Source organism: Choristoneura fumiferana, chromosome 8 (genome assembly GCF_025370935.1).
Source record: "Choristoneura fumiferana chromosome 8, NRCan_CFum_1, whole genome shotgun sequence".
Classification (NCBI taxonomy): Eukaryota; Metazoa; Arthropoda; class Insecta; order Lepidoptera; family Tortricidae; genus Choristoneura; species Choristoneura fumiferana.
The window spans coordinates 9,075,723-9,099,341 of NC_133479.1; the positions used below are offsets into that span (position 1 = coordinate 9,075,723).

General features: G+C 37.6%; 1 protein-coding gene across 2 annotated transcripts in view; it reads right to left on the reverse strand.

Moving 5' to 3' along the window:
• Window positions 1–16,636, reverse strand: part of LOC141430389 (uncharacterized) — a 58,874-nt gene extending 42,238 nt beyond the window's left edge. The window contains exon 1 of one of the 2 annotated variants that reach the window (XM_074091074.1): window positions 15,831–15,915. Coding sequence is in view for 1 of the 2 variants with exons in the window: in XM_074091072.1 (XP_073947173.1) it covers window positions 15,831–15,950 (120 nt within the window). In the remaining variant the exon portion in view is untranslated. Of the gene's footprint in view, window positions 1–15,830 lie in introns of both variants that reach the window. The other variant, XM_074091072.1, reaches the window with a different exon arrangement.
• Window positions 16,637–23,619: the final 6,983 nt, after the last annotated feature.

Consider the following 23,619-nt stretch of genomic DNA (forward strand, 5'->3'; position numbering starts at 1 on the left):
AAATGTATGAAAATCCTTTATTGCATTGTTTTAGATTTTTTTTAATGCACCACCAAAGAGGGAACACAAGTATTTTTGCTTTAAAATTAGCCTGCATAGTATAAAAAAATCTAGTGTTAGGTTGGTCAACCTGACGGTCTTATGAATTTTGTCAGATTGCGTACAAAAAATTCTTGCTACCTATCCTACCAAAAACAATAAGCAGCTTATATATATATCCTATCTCTAGTTTTTTCCTATTGATACATAATACTTATCAATTAAAAACTTTGATACCTTCTACTAAAATATTACCTAGTCATTTTTATAATACGTTGGTAAACGTACATACATACATAACCTTACTTGTACAGTATCTTGAATGTTTCAAAGTTTCAAATAAGAACAAATGTTAAAAAATAGGGGTCGATTTTTGGACCTCGTCGACCTCCAAAATCAGTTCCGTTTATGTCAAACCCCTGGAAATCGATTTCGACCCCAGGGGGTTGACATCGACCGCTTTTAGGATCCCCTATCTAAGCAATTTGCGTGGAATGTGCCTCTCCTGTGCTACGTGCAGGGGCAAGTAACTTGACTCGTGTAAATAAACGGGCCCGCATATTTGCCAGTGCAGCCGTCCCATAACATGGGGCCCGGCGCGGTTAGTAAGAATATAACTAACTGCGGTTATTTCCATCATCCCCGCTCAGGCCAGCGCAACAAAACATCTCAGTGCATGCGGACGCCAACACTGTTGCAGCAAGTACTCATACCCTTTAAAATAAATTGCAAACGCGCCGGTCTGATTAGTTTAGATAACACATTAACAACAGCGTAAGTATATGCAACATCGTCAGAAATAAACGTTCGATAGAGAAATCCTTAGTAAAGCTGAACGTCAATAAATTACTTCCTTCGAAGTTTGATTATGTAGATCGTTTTTAACCGACTTCAAAAAAGGAGGAGGTTCTATGTTCCAATGTTTGTATTTTTTTTATGTATGTTCACCGATTACTCAATTGTGGACCGATTTTTAATATTCAGTACCTAGTCCTACAAGGAACCCTTATAGCTTCGCTATATGCGTCCGTTCTGTCTGATATCTGAAAAAAAAAACATGGTGGTAGGCATTGACATCTATGTACCAGACTGCATGTTTCTTACATCGAAACGGCGCACAAAATTAGTACCTACACAGCGCGGTTTTGTGAACAGTTCACTATAGTTGTTGACTTCGTGACACGGTTGTGTCAAAGTAATATTGATAATTGATAATTGATGCGCCGCGCATTTTGTTCTAAACAGCCAGTCTAGTGCGATGTGCCACAACCGGTCATCACCGAAAAGTTTCGGTAAGTATATACCTGAACGGATATGTGATGTACTAACGTACGCAGGGCACTTAGGACATTCTAAAAAAGGTACAATGGGTGCAATGGAAATTCCACCGTTTAGGGTCATCTCCTAATACAAGCGCGTCCATCTGCCTCGTTGAACAGTTTATACAGCATGAACGCATGCAGCTTCGTTTTCATAAGATTATAGTCTAAAAATCGATGTCAGTGCGCGTAACAAAAATTTGTTCATTCGGGTGACGGCCACTGTCTCCGCGAGTAATTTTTTTTTGTTTTTGGGAGTGAGTAATTTGTACTTTTATTATTTAACTTTTTTGTATATAAAGTAGTTACGGTAGCATCGAAATCCGACATATCTGAAAGTAATCTAGTTACATTTTCTTTTTTTTTTCAATTAAAATTATACTAAATCTCATTCGTGTCACTCTATATTTGTGTTACTTTTTCGAGTCACACTAATGATGTTAAAAATATAATGGAGTCGACTGTGTTTGAGGTCTCCTCCCAAATCGTTTAGTTTTAAAATAACCTCTGGTTATGTTTGTAAATAGGATCGCCTCCAGTTTAATGTTGTTGTCGGTTCTAGTTTCTGAGATATTGCGATCATAATGTCCTAGGTATAAAACTACTAGCTGTAAACTAGGGTACCACGACACGTCATTGTGCCCAGAATGCATAATAGGTAAGGTGTTTCCCCGACTATGACAAAACCAAAAAGTATGGGTTATATTTTTAGCAGTGTCTGTAATGTATGTATGTATTTGTATTTATATTTGAATTAACGTATGATCCATGGTCCTAACACTCAAATTATAATTATAGGCAATATTGATAAATGGGTTTTTAATCTATTTATTAGACATAAACATAGATTTGTTTAATTAAAAAAAAATCCTTTATTTTTAATGTTTAAAAGAGGGCTTACAATGGCGAAGGAGAAAAATAAGTTAAGAAGGATAATGTAAAAGCTAGAAAGGAGAAGACACTAGCAATATGAGAAAAATATAGACAAATAGAAGAAGAGATACAGAGAAATATGTTATAGCGAAGACTAAAAAGAAACGAGTTAATTTGATAGGCTGATTTTAAAATACTAATAAAAAAAAATAAAAAATCGTAAATTAGCTTATCTTTTATTTAATCCCAACAGTACTCGTAGTCTTTTTGTATCCTTAACGCAAAAATAACTACCCTATAGCTCTTCCTCTTACACTTAGAGGTATAACATCGAATTTAATTACCAGAAGAAAAATTATGTCACAATACTTGGTTTGGATAGGTAACTAAATGTACCTAAACAAACTTCAGCTGCCAGATATGGTACATTCAAGGCTTTTATACATTTTAACTTATCTATCGTTGTAATAAATACAAATGTTTAGATAGTTTAATGGGGGAATTTCAATATTAGACACCAATTGACGTTGCTTTGTTTACATTTAGTTAAATACCTATCCAAACCAAGTATAGCAAGTGTCAATTTTCATTAGTGTGCATTTCATCTCATTAGAGTTTTAAGGAATTTCATTAGTGGTATTTCAGTCTCATTAGTGCTACCTAAAGTATAGTTCTTTTCATATTCTAGCCCGTATCTATCAGTGATTTTGAAAGAAACTTGTTTATTATCATTTATTTATACGTTTTGAATCATAAAATCTAAAAAACAAGGGGGTTTGGCAAAAACATAAAAAATTGCCACGATAATTCACAAAGTGAAATCGACCCTTTAGGAGATATTTCGGCTTTTTGTAGATGTTAATGTTTAAGTTTCATTTTGATTCCAAGCAAGACCTGCCTTAAAGCTCAATGCTTATGAAAAGTAGAATATTTAATGCTTTAATTTTATTTTTGTTTCCATATAATATTAGGTATGTTTTATCGATTATTTGCTACGAGTATTATGTCGAAAAAAGAAATCAGAGAGCAGCACTATTCGTACTATGCTGGTCACATTATTTTTACATGTGACAGTTTGTTTCACCGTATTCCAAATTCCCGTATTTTCTATTGATTTCGTTTCCTTACCTTTACGCGTCTGTGGCAGATGCACAAGCCGCACGAGCCAGAAAAAAAAAACATAATTAGCATTAAATTTAGATAAAAATAATTGATTGCGACTCGACACATGTCACCGATAATAGTCACGTTGGTGAAATAGGGGCCAGTGCGTACGGATGAAGACATCATAAAGAAAGAAGATTTGACAGTAGTGGAACGCGTTATGTTTTCCCGTCATTTTTGCGCACGCGTGAGGGCAAGCTCGGCTCGATTGTTTTCGTCGTGTTACGGGGTATTTCGGGAGCGCCGCAGGCGCATGCGAACGGCTGCCCGCAAACTACTGCGTACCGGCAACGGTGGCATCTTTGCCTTATCCTAGCTTATCCTCATTGATAATTAGCCTCGTATGTACGGAACAATTACTTACTTATGCAGTTTTTAATAGGTAATTACATGAGACTCAGACATTATGTACACTATACATTAAGTATATACAGTTACTAGGCAAAATATTTCAGGAAAATTCAACTTCAAAAGCCTGGTTTATCTGTTTTATGATATGAACTTAATATATATTTCGATACGCAAAATATCAAAGGAACTTTGTAGACTGAACATAGAGGAAAAAAATTGGAAGTTGGCGAAAAAAATGGGCATTTGCTACCTTTTTGCTACTGTTCTTTACCTAGTCATAGAGTTAAAACGAAAACATAAAAAGGAGGACCCACTCACGAAATCTTCGCCTTACTTGAATACTGACGCGATGATTTCTATTCAGGCGTAAATAATAAAAATGTATAGTTAAAAATTATAACAAAAAATTGAACCGACTACAAAAAACCATGAAAATAATTTTCTACCAATCTGAAGTCGGTGCCTCAGCACGAGCTAGCAGGAGAGGACCTATAGTCGCCTACCTCACTTACGCACTACATATTGGGCTTCAATCACTCCTGCTGGCTCGTGCTGAGGCACCGACTTCAGATTGGTCGAAAAAAAATTCATGGTTTTTTGTAGTGGGTTAAATTTTTTGTTATAATTTTTTTTTCACTCTTTTTAGTGTAAATAATCTAAGATAAAATAGTTTAATGTCAACTGCTCGTTACCTTTTACAAAAGATTGCTTTTTACGATGCAGAGACTTTCATTATTAAGGAGTCCTGGTGCTTCACCACCCACCCCCACCCAGTCCATTTCACCATATGCATTACGAGGCGCATAAATTGCTTAGCAACTGTGTTAAATTAATTTAAATTCAACCCATGAAATACTTGTTATTGAGTAGTAACTCCGATGGTCAACTGTGGTCTTCATCATCAGTTCCACTTCACCAAATGATGATTTTCAAGAGCAAATGCACAAGTTACTACTAAATATATCAAAATTACCATAGGTGTCCCTACAACATTTGAAGATCCAATCATCAGATCCTGATTTGGTGCTTATGGGACCTAATTGAAAGAATTCTTAGACGAACGCAAAAAAAAATTCAAATCGGTTCATAAATGACGGAGTTCTGAGGTAACAAACATTGAAAAAAAAATACAACCGAATTGATAACCTCCTTTTCTATTTATTTTTATTTTATTTATTTATTGAGAAGAGAAACAAACGGTCGTATACAAGAATGTGTACAGAAATACTTATGATGTTTTGAAGTAGGTTAAAAATATTTCAGTGTGTAGTGAGTATTTGTGCTTACCTACGAGTACTTCTATGAAAAAAAGGGAATGTCGTATGAAAAGGACTCTCAAAAGATTTTTATATAGTTATGCATGAATAAACCGACAGGTAGGTCTATGAGTATTTAAGATATTATACTCGTAGACATTCTGTAAGTTAGTTCCGTAAGCCTTGTAATTTTAACGTATAGGACAACGCGCATTATTTGGAGGGTAAGGAGGAATGGGGTACGCGGTGCGTCGAGGCCGCCGGTTCGTCGGCCCCTCGACCTATTTTCTCCCGCGGCCATGCGCGTGCCTACCCGCGTTATCAGACCGATATCAAGAACAGCCCAGCCCAGTATTTGTCTTTGTTGTCTCCGAGACTATGGAAATTATAGGTATTCAATTGTTTCACCAAAAAAATAAGTGGAACATTACATTACGGGGCCGCAGAGCTAACGACTATCAAGTGAACGATTGAGCGCAGCTATGTATTACATTCTCGGTTTTTCTTGCATTTGCACTAACCAGCAATGAAAGGCGTTTAGGAAAGGTTTAGACCAAGCATGGAGGGTCGGTCGCTTGTGAGCCTGAAGGCGTGGCGTAGCATCGCAGCCGGACTAATACTGCTACGACTTTAGCTACGATTTCGCTACGCTTTCCACGTCACGGACAGTTAAAATCAATACATTATTATAAAATAAAGTCCCCCGCCGCGTCTGTCTATCTGTACGTATTTTCATGCGGTTTTCACCATCAGTTAGATAAATTTTCATGGAAGGTTATGTGTAGAATTTATATCTTGCGACGTGCACTGGCTTCGTGTGGGTATAGTTTTAGGGGAAAGGGAGGTAAAAATGTGAAGGTTCCGCCTTTGATTATGGACTTTTGTTCACCTCTTTTTGTTTTAAAATTGCACCCCTGCTTAGCCGGAGCGGGTCGCTAGTAGCTTTATTTTATTAGGTCGCTATTTTATCTACAGTACCCGGGCGACCGCGCCTTGCTTGGGATATAACTCGGTCACAAGCGTTTTCCCAGAGATAAAACCAAGCTAGACCGATTTTTCATTTCCGAAAATCCCTACATACATTTTCATTGAACTCGTTGGAGCCGATTCCGAGATAAATACACAAGAATTGCTCGTTTAAAGGTATAAGGTACTTATAGGTAAAGTTATTTAGAAACTGGATTTAATATAAATTATAACGTACAACTGTGAAATTAGTGAAATAGGATACTAATTGCGAACCTGATGCTTTACCAAATTATTTTGTTTTCAGTTATATATAAGTTACGGAAAGTCTTTTCGTGCTACCGTAAACAATTTGTTTCAAATTGGAATAGGTAGGTACGTATTTCGCCGTGTAAAATATCTTTTAAAATGTTTACAAATGCTGTTAATGGAAGAAACGATTGTTTGGTAAATAAATAGAGAAGTATATTAGAGGATTACGGGGGAGTGGGTAGGTAACTGTTGACTTCAAATATAAGGGAAAGGCCAAGGTGCTCAAATATTTAGGACACATTGTAACACTCTTTTAAAAATGGAAAAGTGTTCCCATGTATTTGAGCACCTGCTTGGTCGCTCCCTTTACATACATTTTTAGGGTTCCGTAGTCAACAAGGAACCCTTATAGTTTCGCCATGTCTGTCCGTCTGTCTGTCCGCGGGTAACCTCAGAGACCGTTAGTACTAGAAAGCTGTAATTTGACATGAATATAAATATCAGTCACGCCGACAAAGTGGTACAATAACAAAAAGTAAATACATTTTTTTAGGTTACCTCCCATAGACGTAAAGTGGGGTGTTTTTTTTTCTCAACTAACCCTATATTGTGGGGTATCGTTGGATAGGTCTTTTAAAACCATCGAGAGCATTTAAGGACAATTTTTCTATTCAGTGATCTGTTTGCGAAATATTCAACTTTAAAGTGCAAATCTAAAATCTAAACTGGAAAAATTAAAAAAAATCAGAATGGTAGTAAATATATAAAATTTACCAGGAAAATTATAGTGGCTAAGATTGCTTGCGAATTATTAGTAGTTTAAGAGTAAATAGCAGCCTAAGGTATAAAATATACCAAAACTTGGAAGATTCAGTATACAATACGAAATTATTTTTTTTCGTAATGGCTACGGAACCCTATCCTGGGAGTGTACGACACGCTCTTGGCCGTTTTTTTATTACATAACGCTGACTGTATTATTAATTTAGTATTAGGTATCACACTACATTACATACATATTTCTGCCACAGCCGATTGGGTCCGAACCTCCGACCTCCTACTGGGCCGAATGAATTGAAAGTTGATCATTTCCCTTTTAACTCCAAAGCTACGGGGCGTAAAATTAAAAAAAATACAGAAAATAAGTACCTAGTTATTTTTTTCCCGTACGCTATAATAATGCGGCGGCTTTCTGTGTTTCGTAAATGCGCAGTGTTGTTCAAATTAAAGTGAAAATTTTACTGTTATATTCCTAATTTTAAAAGAAAAGAATAAGTACATAAATTAAAATAAAACTAACCTAAATAATTTTGTCCTGTTCGGTGTTCTAAAACTAAAACTTTACAAGGAAATATCGAACAGGTTAGTAGACGTCACAGGGGCCGACGAGCTGGCAGCTTCCTCGGACAAAGAATTAGCCTAGCAATTTAAAGAGTTTAAAGAGGGAACGCTGCTAAAGCACTGCTAGCATCTTCGAAGCCTTGCCTAAGGGGTCTGGTTTAAAATATTTGTCTTTTTTATGTAGGATTAGGTTAGTCTTGTTTTAATTGGTATGTATTCTTTTCTTTTCAATGTAAATAAAATTGGATCACTGCTGGCCATGGCCAGGCAAAAAAAAAACTAGTTTTCATCCACCAAATAAAGTCGAGCATCTGCCTGCAGCCCCGGAAGCAGCCAGCTCTGGTTTGATGATGCCAGTTCATGCAAGTATATACAGCGTGTAACATTCAGATCGGTCAGTATGGGAAAGACTGAAACATGCTGAAACTATAAGACATACGAAGATCTGCTCTTAGGTACCATGTCATCGATTTTAGTAACAAGAAACACTCCAACCATACCTACTTTAAAAAGAAACATGTACTCAGTTTGGGAACCCGTGCGCCACAGAAAACGCCTCACAGGCCGCTACCAGCTTTCTGAGTGCACTGATAGATGGACTCAGCAGCACCATATCATCGGCGTAACTGATATTATTCATGCAAACCCCATCAACATAACACCCCACATGCATGCTGCTGAGTCCCTCTAACAACTCGTTTACATAAAGGTTATAATAAAGAAATAGTATTATTTTATTTCTTTTTGGTTTTTTCTGCTTACTAAAAAAATAACTATTCGGGTGGTTTCACGAATGATTTAGAAATGTTTCTTTTGTAAATGCTTAATTACGTATGTTTTCACATCTCAAAAACTGTTGTAGATATAAAAATGAAATATCTTATATGTACAGAGTCTCTGGCTAAATGGGATTTTTCTGATTGTGCACAGAACAAGGCTCGAGTCACCTAGGGATCATTAAATAGGTACATTGATCTATTCCCTGTATGCTAGGTATAAACTAGTGAGATTATTGTAAGACGAACTCTGGCTGGATAGAACTGGCGTCTGGAGTTCAACAACCCTCAAGGTCTAATACCAAGACCCATCCCAAAGAACGCGCCTTTAATGCCAACCCACTTGTTTTCGTGGTTTGCGCCAAAACAGCACATTTGATGGTCACAAAAGCCTAGTGATTAGTGACACGGCTAGTTATAATGGAGCTCGAGGTTAGGTTTCCATTCCCGCAAGGGGCAAAAATTTTCCTTGCACTCAAGATGTGAATGTTTTAAGCATTTAAATAGCTAAGCAAGCAAGTAGATAATTAAGTAATTATGCGATTATCAGAAATCCGGTGAGAGGGACAGGATACGATAATCCTTGAGTCCAGCAACATGCTGTTCTTCTGGGAAGAAGACCGAAATTCTCAAGGTAGAGTCGAGTTTCTCGTCCGCAACTCCGTCCTTCATTAACAACGTGGTAAAAGCCGATAGTGTATCGAGCAGGGTACCTGATTCGCAAAAACACTGACCGGTATTCGTTGAAAATTATCTAGCTAGATATATGCGCCGACCTCGACACACCCTGATGGTGAAGTAGAGTCTATGTATGAAGAAATCTCTGAAGCCATCCTTCAAGACATATTTCACCGTTGTTACGCTAAAGTGGACATTCAAAATGGCGACGAGTTGAGAATGAGGCCGAATGGCTATGTACAGCGGAATCAAAGGGACCAGCGGCTGATCGACTTCTTGGAGAAGGAGAAACTCCTTTATGAAAAACTCCTTTTTCCAGAAGCGACCTTCCAGGAAGTGGACGTAGAGAGCTCACGATGGCTCAATCAAATATGAGATTGATTTAATTGTATGTAACGACCAAGAAGCGAATATTAAGTGATGGCTCTGTAACCAAGAAATTAAAAACCGAAAGTGATGATCGTATTAGTAATTTCGTAATTTGTGTGTTTATGTTTGTCTTGCTTTGGGTACGTAAGTAAGGTATATGTCCCAGTGCTTGAAGTTGCTCTAACCGGGTGACAAAGTGGTTAGAGAACCTGACTACGAAGCTTTAAGATCCCGGGTTCGTTTCCCGGCCGGGGCAGATATTTGCATGAATAATGCGAATGTTTGTTCTCGGGGCTTGAATGTTTAATATGGATTTAAGTGTGTATTTAAAGAGTGCTGTCTTCGCCAACAAACTGCTTAGCAGTTTGGCGAAAATATTTTTAAGTTGTTATTTTTGTAAAATGTGATTAATTAATAAAAAAAAAAAGTATTATCAGAGGCATACTGAATATTAATGACAAACTGTCCTGGTCTTGCTCAAATCTAGAAACCCCAAAAGCTTTCCACTCTTTCAGATTTCACGCCGTAAAACACCTCAGAAGCTCTCGAATGAAACCTTTAGTTAATAGAAGTCCGGAACAAGATGAGGCTGCATTCTTCAGCTGACATGTAGGAATATGGCTAACTTACTAGACAACGACATAGCTCGAAGATTATGTAAATCGAATGGCAATAGACGGACCACATCACTCGAAGAGCAAATGACAGTTTGGGGAGAAAGTCCCTCCAGTGGTGACCATGAACCGGAAGCCGAAGCGTTGGCAGGCCTGGCCTCCCACTAGGTGGACTGACAATATCGTGAGAGTGAACCGGTGGATAGAAGTGACAAGTGGTCGTTCACTGTGGCATTTTTTAAGGGGGAGGTCTTTGATCAACAGGTGATGTCTTCCGGCTGGAAAACGAGCATGCGGGTCACCTGATGGTAAGTGATCACTGTCTCCCATGGACACCTACAGCATTATTAGGAATGCGGGTGTGTTGCCAGGGTATTATGTTGCATGATTAAATTAAGTGTGTATTAACGTGATCTGGTATCTGGAGCAAAAGAAGCATAGCGACGGTTAAGAATCTATAACACCTAACTATCAGGTATTGGTTCTTAATTATCGATAGGTAGGTATAGAGGCTTCGTTACCATTTTTTCACATCACAAAACCTTTATCAGTCTTATCTAAGTTATCTACTGATTACGAGTATTTAAGAACTGAAATTGAGGGTAGTTACCTAATGGTTAGTCAATATGGGGGTAGGTATTAAAGAACTAACTAAATAGTGACCAAGTGTGGAATCTTTTGATAGAGAATGTCATAGTGACATCGTATTCCCTGAAAATCACCATATGACTTACTGTGAACTTGTTTGACTATGGGCCAGAAATCAAATAGTTTGATAGTACGGTGATAATAGATACCTACTTTACCTTTTGCAGGTGGTAGGACCTTGTGCAAGGTCCGCCCGGATTGCTACCACACCTCGCTAATCCTGCCGTGAAGCAGCAGTGCTTGCATTGTTGTGTTTCGGCGTGGAGAGTAAGACAGCCGGTGAAATTACTGGCACGTGAGGTATCCCATCTTATGCCTTTAGGTTGGCAACGCGTTTGCAATACCCCTGGTGTTGCAGATGTTTATGGGCGGTGGTGAACTCTTACCATCAGGAGACCCACTTGCTCGTTTGCCTTTTAGTCGTATAAAAAAAACCTACTGAAAGGGAATTTTGGTGGGTATAAATTGTAATGGAAATTTTAAACGGATTTTTATCCCGGTTTGGCAGGGATCGATGTTGGATCGATACAGATAATAACTCGATTATTGTAGAGACCTGTAGGTATTCTTTTTTCCTCCTGTGTAAATGGTGTTCGCATTTAGTTATCTCGAAAATACAAAAAGACTCCAAATAACCAATCATAATTTGATTGCTTAGTAGCGACATCTCTTGTCTGGGTGAGCGGTTGGTTCCGATAGAGTGTGACGTCTCTCGATGAGAGCGAAAACATAGATGTCGCTAGTGCTGCTGCATAAGTAGCGTAGTAGAAATAAGCAACCTGAGATATGTATGCATAGGAAAAATTCGTGTCTAAATTCCTGTCCAGCGGTGGTGTAGGGGTTATAGCACGCAGCACGGATTGCTGAGGACCTGGGTTCGATTCCCAGCGCTGGTCTCTTTTTCTGGTTTTTCTGTGCATCCATGTCTCAGTTTGTATTTTCGATATGGTTTCACGGGATACCCGTAAAAGTAACAAATTTGGAGTTGAAATAAAAAATACAAAAAGACTCCAAATAACCAATCATAATTTGATTGCTTAGTAGCGACATCTCTTGTCTGGGTGAGCGGTTGGTTCCGATAGAGTGTGACGTCTCTCGATGAGAGCGAAAACATAGATGTCGCTAGTGCTGCTGCATAAGTAGCGTAGTAGAAATAAGCAACCTGAGATATGTATGCATAGGAAAAATTCGTGTCTAAATTCCTGTCCAGCGGTGGTGTAGGGGTTATAGCACGCAGCACGGATTGCTGAGGACCTGGGTTCGATTCCCAGCGCTGGTCTCTTTTTCTGGTTTTTCTGTGCATCCATGTCTCAGTTTGTATTTTCGATATGGTTTCACGGGATACCCGTAAAAGTAACAAATTTGGAGTTGAAATAAAAAATACAAAAAGACTCCAAATAACCAATCATAGTTATCTCGAGCCGCGCGCCATGATGAAATATTCAATTCAAATGAATGACATTTACTCGGCTTACTCCGTGCCGTCCCAGTTCAGACGATAAATAAATAAAATAAATAAATAAAAATATCACGGGACAATTCACACCAATTGACCTAGTCCCAAAGTAAGCTTAGCAAAGCTTGTGTTATGGGTACTAAGCAACGAGTAAATATAATTATATAGATATATACTTAAATACATATTGAACACCCAAGACCCGAGAGCAAACATTCGTATTTTTCATACAAATATCTGCCCCGACACGGGAATCGAAAACGGGATCTCAAGCTTCGTAGACAGGTTCTCTAACCACGACGACGACGACGACGACGACGACGATATGCATGTTATCAGGTTTCTGGTGCGTGTTTTATTTTATTACAAATAGTGACATCGCCGATTATACGACGATAGATAACTCATTCATTACTTACCTATCTTGAAAAAAAAAAACTATTAAAGTATTCTCCGTAATAGATAATTTTATATCAGTTGCCGCACTTGCTAGAATATGAGCTGTCATCGTCTTATACGCTGGCCTAATTAACATTTGTAGCGGTCATTATAAATAATTATGTAAGTAATTTCTATTCGTATACGTTCGCTTATCGCCGGTTCAATTGCTACTGTGACCTGTCTGTTTGATATACGATGCACGGTTTAAATTCCAAGAAACATGACGCAATATTTTGTCTAGCGCATGAATGCCTACTCAGGTAGTGGTGCTGAAATAGTGGGCATTGTGGACTGAAGTTGACAGGGTGCAAAGTTAAAGTAGATGATGGTGAGTTAGTGCAGGTGATGGTGCCAGGGCAATGGACAACACGACGGAACCTTTGCTCTGGTAACCCACATTCCCGCCACGCGACTCGCCGGCGCCGCACCCTGCGTCTGTCCACATGACGGGGTTACCAGATCACTCAACAAAAATTAACTAAGCCCGATATTCGCAATTGATCCTTTTGTGAAAAGATGACCTCGAACGGGATCTTTATCTAAATCTGCCAGTGGGTGAACTAAATTATCATCGTACCTACTGTGTGCTAGTTTAATGATCCATTGGTAAGATTTTAAATTTATCAACTCTTTACAGAAGTACCTACATTGATTTAGATTTATAATGTGGAATTTGCCCTAAAATATAAAGTGACCAGCTGTTGCCCCCCACTCTGTCTCACATAAATTCGTTTATCGCTATCCCGCGGAAACTGATCTCAAGTGATATTTGATGTTCCTTTATTAAGTTAAGTTATTGTAAGATTAATTAATTAATATAGGTACAGAAATAAGATATTGTAAAATAAAAGATTTTAAAACAGTAAATTGATAATAAAAATTATAACAACAAATGCTATACCCTACCAGGGTTCATGTTAACTTAAAGAGCTTATGTTACATGTATGCAATAAATAAATAAAATAAATAACTAAGCAATTTTGGGTTAAAAACTATCCTAATATCCTTCCCTAGGTCTCACACTATTTTCACACCAAATTTCATTCAAATCGGTTCAGCGGTTTTAGCCTGAAATGATCACAGACAGACGGACAGGCAGAGCTAGGCAGAGTTCCTTATTCATTCATCTGTTAGTTTTGATTTTAATTACATAGAATTGTTGAATCAGGCGATAAATACTTTGCGGAGGTCCACATCAATGAACTAAAAAACCGCGGTCAGGTCGCGAGTGAGCAAAGAAATTCTTTTAGTTCATACATATTTTGATTACATATACATAATCAAAGCATACATAGTCGTAGAATAAAGCACAATATATCAAGTGCTGTTTTCTAAGCCTAACATGGTTTGTTTCGAACATGGTTTGTACCTATAGTTTGAATCCAGTCCAGTGACAGCTGTCATCCCTGGAACGACGGATGTTACATACATGGCTCAGACTACAAATATCTAAACTATAAGTAAGTACAACATCAGAAATAAATGACTAGGTGTGTGTCGCGTTACGCGCAGTGTAGGGTTCCCTACTAATATGCGGCAAATATTCAATATTAAGTTTTGATTGACTGTTACTAGATAACATAGCCCGCTAGGCTGTGATAGTTTTTTATTTAAATTCCTTGTATGTATATGTATAGATACCACCAGAACTCTTTTTTTTTTCATTATTATTCAAGCCAACGTTTTAAACTGAGAAGGGAGAGGGAGGGTGAATACACCGCCTCTAACAAAAATTTGCACTTTATAGCCTATATTTTCAAACGGATCCCTAAATCCAAAATTGGTCTCAGCAAACTTATATGTTTTTGAAAGACCTATTCAATCAACGATAGCCAACATCGCAATATTGGTATAGACGAGAAAACACATCCCCACTTTACGAAACGATTGTGATTTCAAGTGTTTTAGACAATAAGGCTTCAGGGTGGACGGACTACGGACCCTAAAAACTGTCGATAAAATAGAATTATCGAGTTATTCATTCATTCCTATGTGAGTTGGTATATTATATAACTTTTAATTAAAAAGAAGTATAAAAAATTTATACTTAGTACCTAGTTAGTAGTAGTATATGTATAGTAGATAAAGTACCTATTTAAAGTTTTCTATTACCACAGCAGCTTAGAATTGATAAACGTACCTAAACATAACAACACATAAGACCAGTTAGCCTGCAAGAGAGTAAACTTGTATAATTTTAAGTTAACACAGCTACCCTGAGTTAGCAGTGTCAAAATGTATGGAACTGTCAACCCTAATCCAGTGTTAGGATTTAATTCTTGACTAGTAAGATAGATGCAAAGGGACCCTGACCTTACTGGCTTTTAAATTCCAAATTCGACGCACAGCAAGATTTATCATGTCTACTTCAGATTGAAAATTTTCAGATGTAGAAAGCATTTTCATGTAAGTACTGTCTTTATCTATGAATGTTCCTACACAACCTTTTCCTTTGTTGATCTTATCGTCCTACTACAATAACTGCACCCCCTGGATAGGTTCACTTACCTCAATTAGGTTATAATTACATAGGATTTTAAATACCCTCTGTGATCACCGAAATGGGATTAAAATAACAGTCTTAAGAATTTTAAGATTTATCTAGGTAGGTATACCTAACCTAGTCCTTAATCCTTATACCTAATTATATAAACAGTTATAATTTAATTATGTTTACCGTTAATTATCTTTATTTTAGTGTCTGTCCCTAGATAATTCTGTAGATGCCTTTCCTATTGATTTTGACAAATATTTACTGGGAGCTCTTTTTTCTGAGCCAGCCTTCTGATAACAAGCGAGATTTGCCAGTAGGTATTAGAATAATTGTATTTATGTTCGGTGTTTATTTATATTGTTGCTTCTCATAGTACCTAGTTGCACTGCTGAGTTTTGTTCTGTAACTTATTTATTCCGTCCTTTATGATGTTGTGCCCGTTTCGCTTTTATCGGGTAAAGCAGTAGGTCTGTACATAAAAGTTTATCACTAATGAGTGTTCATATTAGCGTTTGTTAGTTATACCTACCTACCGTTGAGTGTGAATGATAACTTAAGAGTAAAATTACAACGAGTGAGTAGGTAGTGCACGTACATTTTCACTAATAAAACAAATTATTAGTCAGATGTGCGCAAAATTCAACGTTTTCTACATATACTGACATGACATCCCATAGATATTAAAAGGAACTGTTTATCTGCTGAATGTCATATAGAGTTCCGATGATATGACGGTGTGCGTTGCGTGTCCCCTGGGGCGGTATTGGAATGAAGCGGTAGGTAGTGCACTGACCGGTGTGCGGTGAGGGGTCGGGGTCGGGCGCCACTGTCGGCGGGAGTCGGGGCGGCGCAGGCGACGCTGGGCCGGTGTTGTTGGAGGGCGCGCTGGCGCAAGCGGCCGCCGGCGACGCATCTTCCGCGGCGCGGGCGGCGAGCGGCGGCGGCACGCCGGCGGACGGGCTGGGGGGAGGCGCGCAGAGCGCGACCAGCCGCAGCAGCGCCACGCACCACCACCAGAGCACGGCGGCCAGCGCGCGGGCAGCGCCCGACGCGGCCCGGGGTCCTCACGCGACCGAAATACGCGCACCCACGAATCTGTGCACCGGCGCACCTCGCTCTCTTACCCGGGTACGTACGGCTCGGGGCTCGAGGCGACGCGGGAGCGCGCGCGCGGCCACACGGCGACTGGAGCGCCTCTTCCGACCGCGCACGACCGCGCCCGAACACTATTTCGGGACCGACGCTCCGCGCCGCTGCCGCCGCCCGCCCGCCGCACGCTGCCAATTTTACGCAAAATTGCGGGCGGGCGGTGATGCGATATGTACTGCACCGCGTCCACCTGCATCTGCACTATTCGAGCGCTAATTAAAGCATTTCCTTTTTTCATTGAGGAGGTCCAGCGGGTCAGGGGGCCCGGACCCGCGCCGCGCGGCGCCCGCGCTACCGCACGTGTGCTGCTCGTCCACTCAAAATAGTTTGCTGCTGGGCCGTGTCAATAGATACAATGTCGCAGCTATTGGCAAGGAAACAGAGACGCGCACTATCTCACTGTCTCGCGCTCTCTGTGTTGTGAATTCTTATGCACGGTTTATATTTAGGCGTAAAATTATTTCAGATATAGATAGGTGTTTGACATTACGTTGAACTCTCATACCTACGTCGGGAAGCTCCACCTGGATAAATATTCTATGATAATCGAGAGTTTGAACAACATTTTTCGTGCATCGTTGCAATATTTCGCGATTTGTCTGATACTTGTACCTATTACTAAATATGTTGGTTCGTCTAGATAATATACATACATTTCTTTCGCTTTTAATTTGTTTTCTTAGACAGGAACACCCATAAAATTGTTTGTTCTTTCAATTAAACTTAACACGATGGATTTCTCGAGAAATTTGGCTGCATTTAAAATTAATAGGTATCTATGCGAATTATGAATGAGAATGCAAAACAAACATGAATGGAAAGTTTGCAGCTGTAAAATTTTTCAGATTCTTGCCGTGTCGAATCGACACCTGCATAAGCAGTCTGATTAAATATGAGTAATGTAAGTAAAGTTCATTTTTTAAAGTCAATCGGCGTGTTCTTCAAGGATAAATCGCCTATAAGCTAATCGCGTACAAGCTACCGATTTTTTAATTCACATCACTCGGAAACATTATCCGAAGCTGGGAAAAAATCTGGGGATTGCTACAAAACTACAACCTCACTAATAATAAACTAAAAATAATATTGTATTGTAAGCCGTGGTGGCCTAGCTAGTGGTTTGACCTATCGCCTCTCAAGCAGAGGGTCGTGGGTTCGAACCCCGGCTCGCACCTCAGAGTTTTTCGAAATTCATGTGCGGAATTACATTTGAAATTTACCACGAGCTTTGCGGTGAAGGAAAACATCGTGAGGAACCCTGCACAAACCTGCGAAGCAATTCAATGGTGCGTACGAAGTTCCCAATCCGCACTGGGCCCGCGTGGGAACTATGGTCCTAGCCCTCTTGTTCCGAGAGGAGGCCTGTGCCCAGCAGTGGGACGTATATAGACTGGGATGATGATGAATGTATTGTAAAACTCTTTATTGTACATAAAAACACATGAAAATAACAGAACACAGGATAATAAGATGTACAAAGGCGAACTTATCCCTTAAAGGGACCTCTTCCAGTTAACCTTTGAACGATTGACAGGATATCAGACACAAGAGTAGACACTATAAGTACCTACAGTGAAAAGGTAAAAGGACCGAAATTTAAATTGACTCACTAATAAATATTGATTGTTGATAAGATTAATTAGAGCTGTAATTTTCTACTATTTAGCTTATGACCTCGACTTCAGCACAATTTTCTACCATTTTCAAATGGTATTTTTCAGTTAAAAAAATATTCCCTGTAGGAAAAGTTGTATACTTACCTACTCTGTTCCAACGGCAGGCGAAAAAACTTACTATCGACAACCTTTCGAATGTATCTCTCAACTTCATTTTAAAACATGATACAGCAAGCTTTATTGTCTTGACCACTGACAGTCCATACTTTGAAAGTTTGTGGGTACTAAGAGCAAATGATAAACAAGTGCATCGGACAAATTTAGTACATTGTGCATTAAGGGGCGTAAGAAGGGGATTACTAGCGAGCGTCTATTAGAAGCCGGACGCCGGAGGCCCGTGATTCACACAATGATTTTCATCAAAATGCTAGGAAAAAAATGCAAAAGAAAATATTTTGTGTCGAAACACTTCACAGTTCAGCAAAAGCAAGACACTAAGAAAACAACTGAATAAAATGTGGCTACCCGCCAATTCACCCCTGTATTGGTGGGTAGCGGGTAGACTACTACAAATTTCGAATATCGAAGTTCGTATCGTATCGTCCCTCTCACTCTCGTATTAAAATAATATTGGCGTCGGAAAAACGATATGAACTTCGATTTTCGAATTTCGTGGTAGCCCCCCTGATTGACAATTTTTTCGAGCCGTCAACCATTGATAATACCAAGAACCGTGTTTAGTTTAGAATTCGAATGGTCTTACGGCCAGATTATTCCAACATGCTAAAAAGATATTTACTAAATTTATTGCAAGACAATTTGATTTAAATTAAAAATATAAAAATAAAGTTTCATGAAGCGTGGGTAATTTTTATGTTGTAAAATTAGGTTCCTTATAGCTAAGTTTTAAATATGTAAATAAAACGATGGGTGACTTGAAACCTCTTTAGTCGGAAATGACGTACTTACCTACTAACTTTTTAAAACTTAAGTCATAACTCCCTTGGGGAGGAAAACTATACGTAAATCCATAATTCCCTTGGGAACAATTGAGGCCATTGTCCTTTGGTATACAGGCATGGAATGACGTTATTGACGAGCAAGTGTGATGAAATATAAATATACTTCTTCAATGTTCGTTTTTTCGCCTGTCGTTGGATGGAACAGAGTATAGTTAAAATCGATCATATTGATGTGATCATATAGTTCATGGATTGATAAAAATCAAAACTAATTCGTTTTGGTTTTTTGTTAACTAATGAACTTCATATTTTTAATCGACTTAAAAAAAGGAGGAGGTTATCAATTCGGTTGTTTTTTTTTAGTGTCGCATTTACTTTAACTCGCAATCGTCATCACTGTAATTAACCAAAATGCGGGAGGGGAAATAGTTATCTTAACTGACTTAAAAAAAGGAGGAGGTTATCAATTCGGTTGTATTTTTTTTGTTACCTCAGAACGCCGTCATGAAATGAAACGAATTGAAAAAATTTTTTTTTCTTCGACCAGGAATGCTTTCTATTAAGTCCCATAAGCACCAAATCAGGATCTGATGATTGGATTCTAAGGAAATCGAGGGAACTCTTCAAATATTGTATGGACACCTATACTAATTTCGATATATTTAGTAGTTACTCGTGCATTTGCTCTTGAAAATCATCATTTGGTGAAGTGAAGCTGATGATGGAGACCACATTTGACCAACGGAGCGACTACTCAATAACATGTACTTCATGGGTTGAATTTCAATTACTTTAACACAGTTGCTAAGCAATTTATGCTCCAGGTAATGCACCAGGACTCCTCAATAATGAAGGTCTCTGCATCGGAAAAAGCAATTTTTCGTAAAAGGTGATGAGCAGTTGACATTAAACTATTGTATCTTAGATCTTTTAAGTACACTAAAAAGCGTGAAAAAAAAATCATGAAAATATTTTACTACCAGTCTGAAGTCGGTGCCTCAGCTCGAGCCAGCAGGGGTGATTGAATAAATAGTATGGAGGTGAAGTGTAGACGACTATAGGTCCACTCCTGCTGGCTCGTGCTGAGGCATCGACTTCAGACTGGTAGAAAAATATTTTCATGGTTTTTTGTAGTCGGTTCTATTTTTTGTTATAAAATTATTATGAATAAAAGTAACGTAGGTTAACGTTTTATGTAAATATAACATTAGTTACCTGCCAGTGTCCATCTCGTCAAAATGGGCACAGCCGTTACGGAGATTACTCAAGACAAGCAGACGGACATAATTCCAAAAAACAGTTTTTTGGCATCAGTAATGCATAAAAGTACTATTCAATGGAAAAATCAATTGTGTAAACAAAGCAATTTGTCACGATTACTCCGTAGTTACTTGCATTTGAACGCCAATCCCGATCATATTCACATCTCAATGACCTCACCATTGTTTTTAACAACCATTTTATCATTAAATAATCGTGTAAATATGTTTATTTTATAGAATTAATTGGAAGACGAAAATCCGTTATATTTGTCAAATTGACATGATAATTTTTTCCTCACCGAAGTTGGTCTATGGTCGGTCTAGTCTTTGGAAATTTAGTGCTGTACCAACAAAATTAATTATTTGACTGAACCAACCTTACCTACCGATAATTATGGCTGGCTCTGCAAATTAATTTATTCGTAGATATTAATTATTTGTGTTAAGTTACACTATTTAATGAAGGTTTATAAAGGTTTTTAATCCTATCCTACTATCTTACTTCCTACTATATCCTACTAATCCTACTAATATTATAAATGTGAAAGTTTGTGAGTGAGTGAGTGAATATGTTTGTTACTTCTTCACGCTGAAACGGCTGGACGGATTTGGATGAAATTTGGCGAAAAGTTAGATAACCTAGATTACAACATAGGATACTTTTTATCCCGATATTCCCATGGGATAGGGATAAAATCTTGAAATAACAACCGCTCAGCTTAGAGTCATGAAAATTGGTATGTAGATAGTTTGACATCTGAAATAAAACATAGCCTACTTTTTATTTCGATATTCCCACGAGATAGGGATAACTTTCGAACTAATAACCGTTGGGCTTAGAGTCATGAAATTTGACCATGATTGTTTTTAATGTAATGTCAATGAAAACAACGATTTAATTTTCGGGAATTCCCACGGCAATTTTTAAAAATCCCGGTATTTCAGCTGCTGGACCTAATGATTTACGTGTGCGAAGCCGCGGGTAAACACTAGTTGGACGATAAAATAGTATTTTAGTAGAAATTATGTACATTTCTATTTACTAGTATCATATTTACTGTGGAGTCCATTGTTGGACCAAAAAATCATTTTGAATCACTTCCCTGTGTCTACTCTCATTTCCCTGTCTTATGTAAATTTAAAAATGCCTCTTCTAAATTATATCGAAAATACAAACTGAGACATGGATGCACAGAAAAACCAGAAAAAGAGACCAGCGCTGGGAATCGAACCTAGGTCCTCAGCAATCCGTACTGCGTACTATAACCCCTACACCACCGTTGGACAGGAGTCAAGATACAAATTTCTCCTATGCACACATATCTCAGGTTGGCTTTTTCTACTACGCTACTTAAGCAGCAAAAAAATCTAAATTAGTCCATATTTTAACTGACCCTTTCAATTCTAAAATACTCCATCATAGACATTGGGGAAAATATACGTCAAAAAATATAAGTGGATGTACATGTTTCACCATTTTAAAAATTCTACCCTTAAAGGGGCATAAAGGGGAGTTTAAGTTTTGAACATGAAGTGTAAGTTTGTATGGAAGAAACGTTAGGTATATATTTGAAGATATAATTCTAAAACTTCTTGAAAATGCTATTAAACATTTTAAGTTAGAAGGGACATGGAAACATTGTGAATGACTCTTGAACAGGACTAAGAGAATACGTGATTCGCCATTTTTAAAAATTAAACTTAGGGATTACATTAAATAATAAAATATGAGTTAATTCAAAATAATTATTTACTGCTGATTGAAGTATCTTAAAGAGCTTTCACATCACTAGAGCCAACGTCAGTCAGTCAGTCAGCCAGTCGTCAGTCAAGTGTCAATGTCAGTCACCACATTTGTTTACACAATTGATTTTTTCCATTGAATAGTACTCGTACATCCACTAATGAAAATGATGGGATATACTTTGTAATATGAATATATTATGTACAAGTAGGTAGGTATATAATATAAGTACTGTTGTTTTCATGATGCAAATGCATGTACGTTGAAATATCTAGAGCTCATCAAAAGGTGATCGTAGTGAATATCCCAAAAATATATAAATTCAAATAAAACATCTATAGGTAAGTTTCAAATCTTATTAAACAAAGTCAACGATATCATCCCTAAATATAAAGTAAAGACATGAAATACATTGAAACATAATATTGATAAGTAGGTAAGTAAGTTTAAAATATTAAACTGAGTCGGAGTTAGGAATAGCGCTACAGTAGTGCAGTGAAATAAAAAAAAGGTCCTACTCTCTAGCACCTGAAGCACTATGTGGCTCGACATTACAGGGCACTGTGTCTTTAAAAGTTTACGGTATATTCCAAAAAAAAAGGTTCTCTCTGTTTTTCTCACTCCTTATTTTGTGTATAACTACCGCATCAAATTCTTGTCGATGTCTTTTTTTTTAACACTAGCATGCAGTGTGTCTGCCTATTATAGTAAAAGTAGTTAAAACTTATATATGATTGTTCGCTTTTTAGCTGTTTGGATTCCACGTAACATTGTAATGTAACTACTTAATGGTATTTCTCTGGATAATTAATCTTAAGTAAAGACAGCCTTTACATTGTAGTACACATAATAAGAGAAAGAAACAGAATTTTTCAGCTCCCGGTATAAACGAGTCTGCATTAATACTGGACAATTCAGGTTTGTACAGTCGCCAACACTCTTAAACGACCCTTTCCTAAAAAGTATCACAACGTAGTACCAAATTAAATGTTCAGTAAAGCTAGAAAGTATGACCGAGATCCGACTAGGGAAACAAAGCGTATGCATGAAATTTCTAGAAGCTATAGATATTAAAATATTTCTTTACTTTATTCTATAACTTACTTCACGGGTACAAGCTTAATATCGTTTTTTTTTGTAATATTTATTATTCATAAAATAAAGAAATAAGATTGGCTTAGGAGGCGAACGAAAAACCAAACACAGTTTATCTCTTGCTGCATTTAAATATATGTAAGCATCTCAATATATGTATATTTTCTCTAAAGAAAAGCTAAATATCATTACCATCAAATTTTTCTACTAGCATAAATAAATATTTTAGAATTTTCTTACGTGTATATTGTATATGTTATCAGATAATTATAGCGATTGTTTATACCCTAATTTAGAACATCTAACGATCCAAATATCTATAATCAATCATTGTCGACGTTTAAAATACCAAACGGTCAAAATATCGATTGTCCACAAGTTCTACAGATATGTTGCCGATGTTTTTACATTTCAAAAACTAATAAATTAATAACATATTATTCAACAATTCTAATAGGTACCTATCTATAATTCATAAATAAAAAAACCTGCCAAGAGCGTGTCGGACACGCCCAAAATAGGGTTCCGTAGCCATAATGAAAAAATTAAGTATAATATTTTTCTAAGGATTTCGTATTTTATACGGAATCTTCCAAGTTTAGGTATATTTTATACCTTAGGCTATTTACAGCTTTTACACTTGCTTTTATGTTTGCACTTTAAAGTTGAATGTTTCGCAATCACATCACTAAATCGAAAAATCGTCTTAGCAAACCCCTAATGGTTTTAAAAGAACTATTCAACGATACCCCAC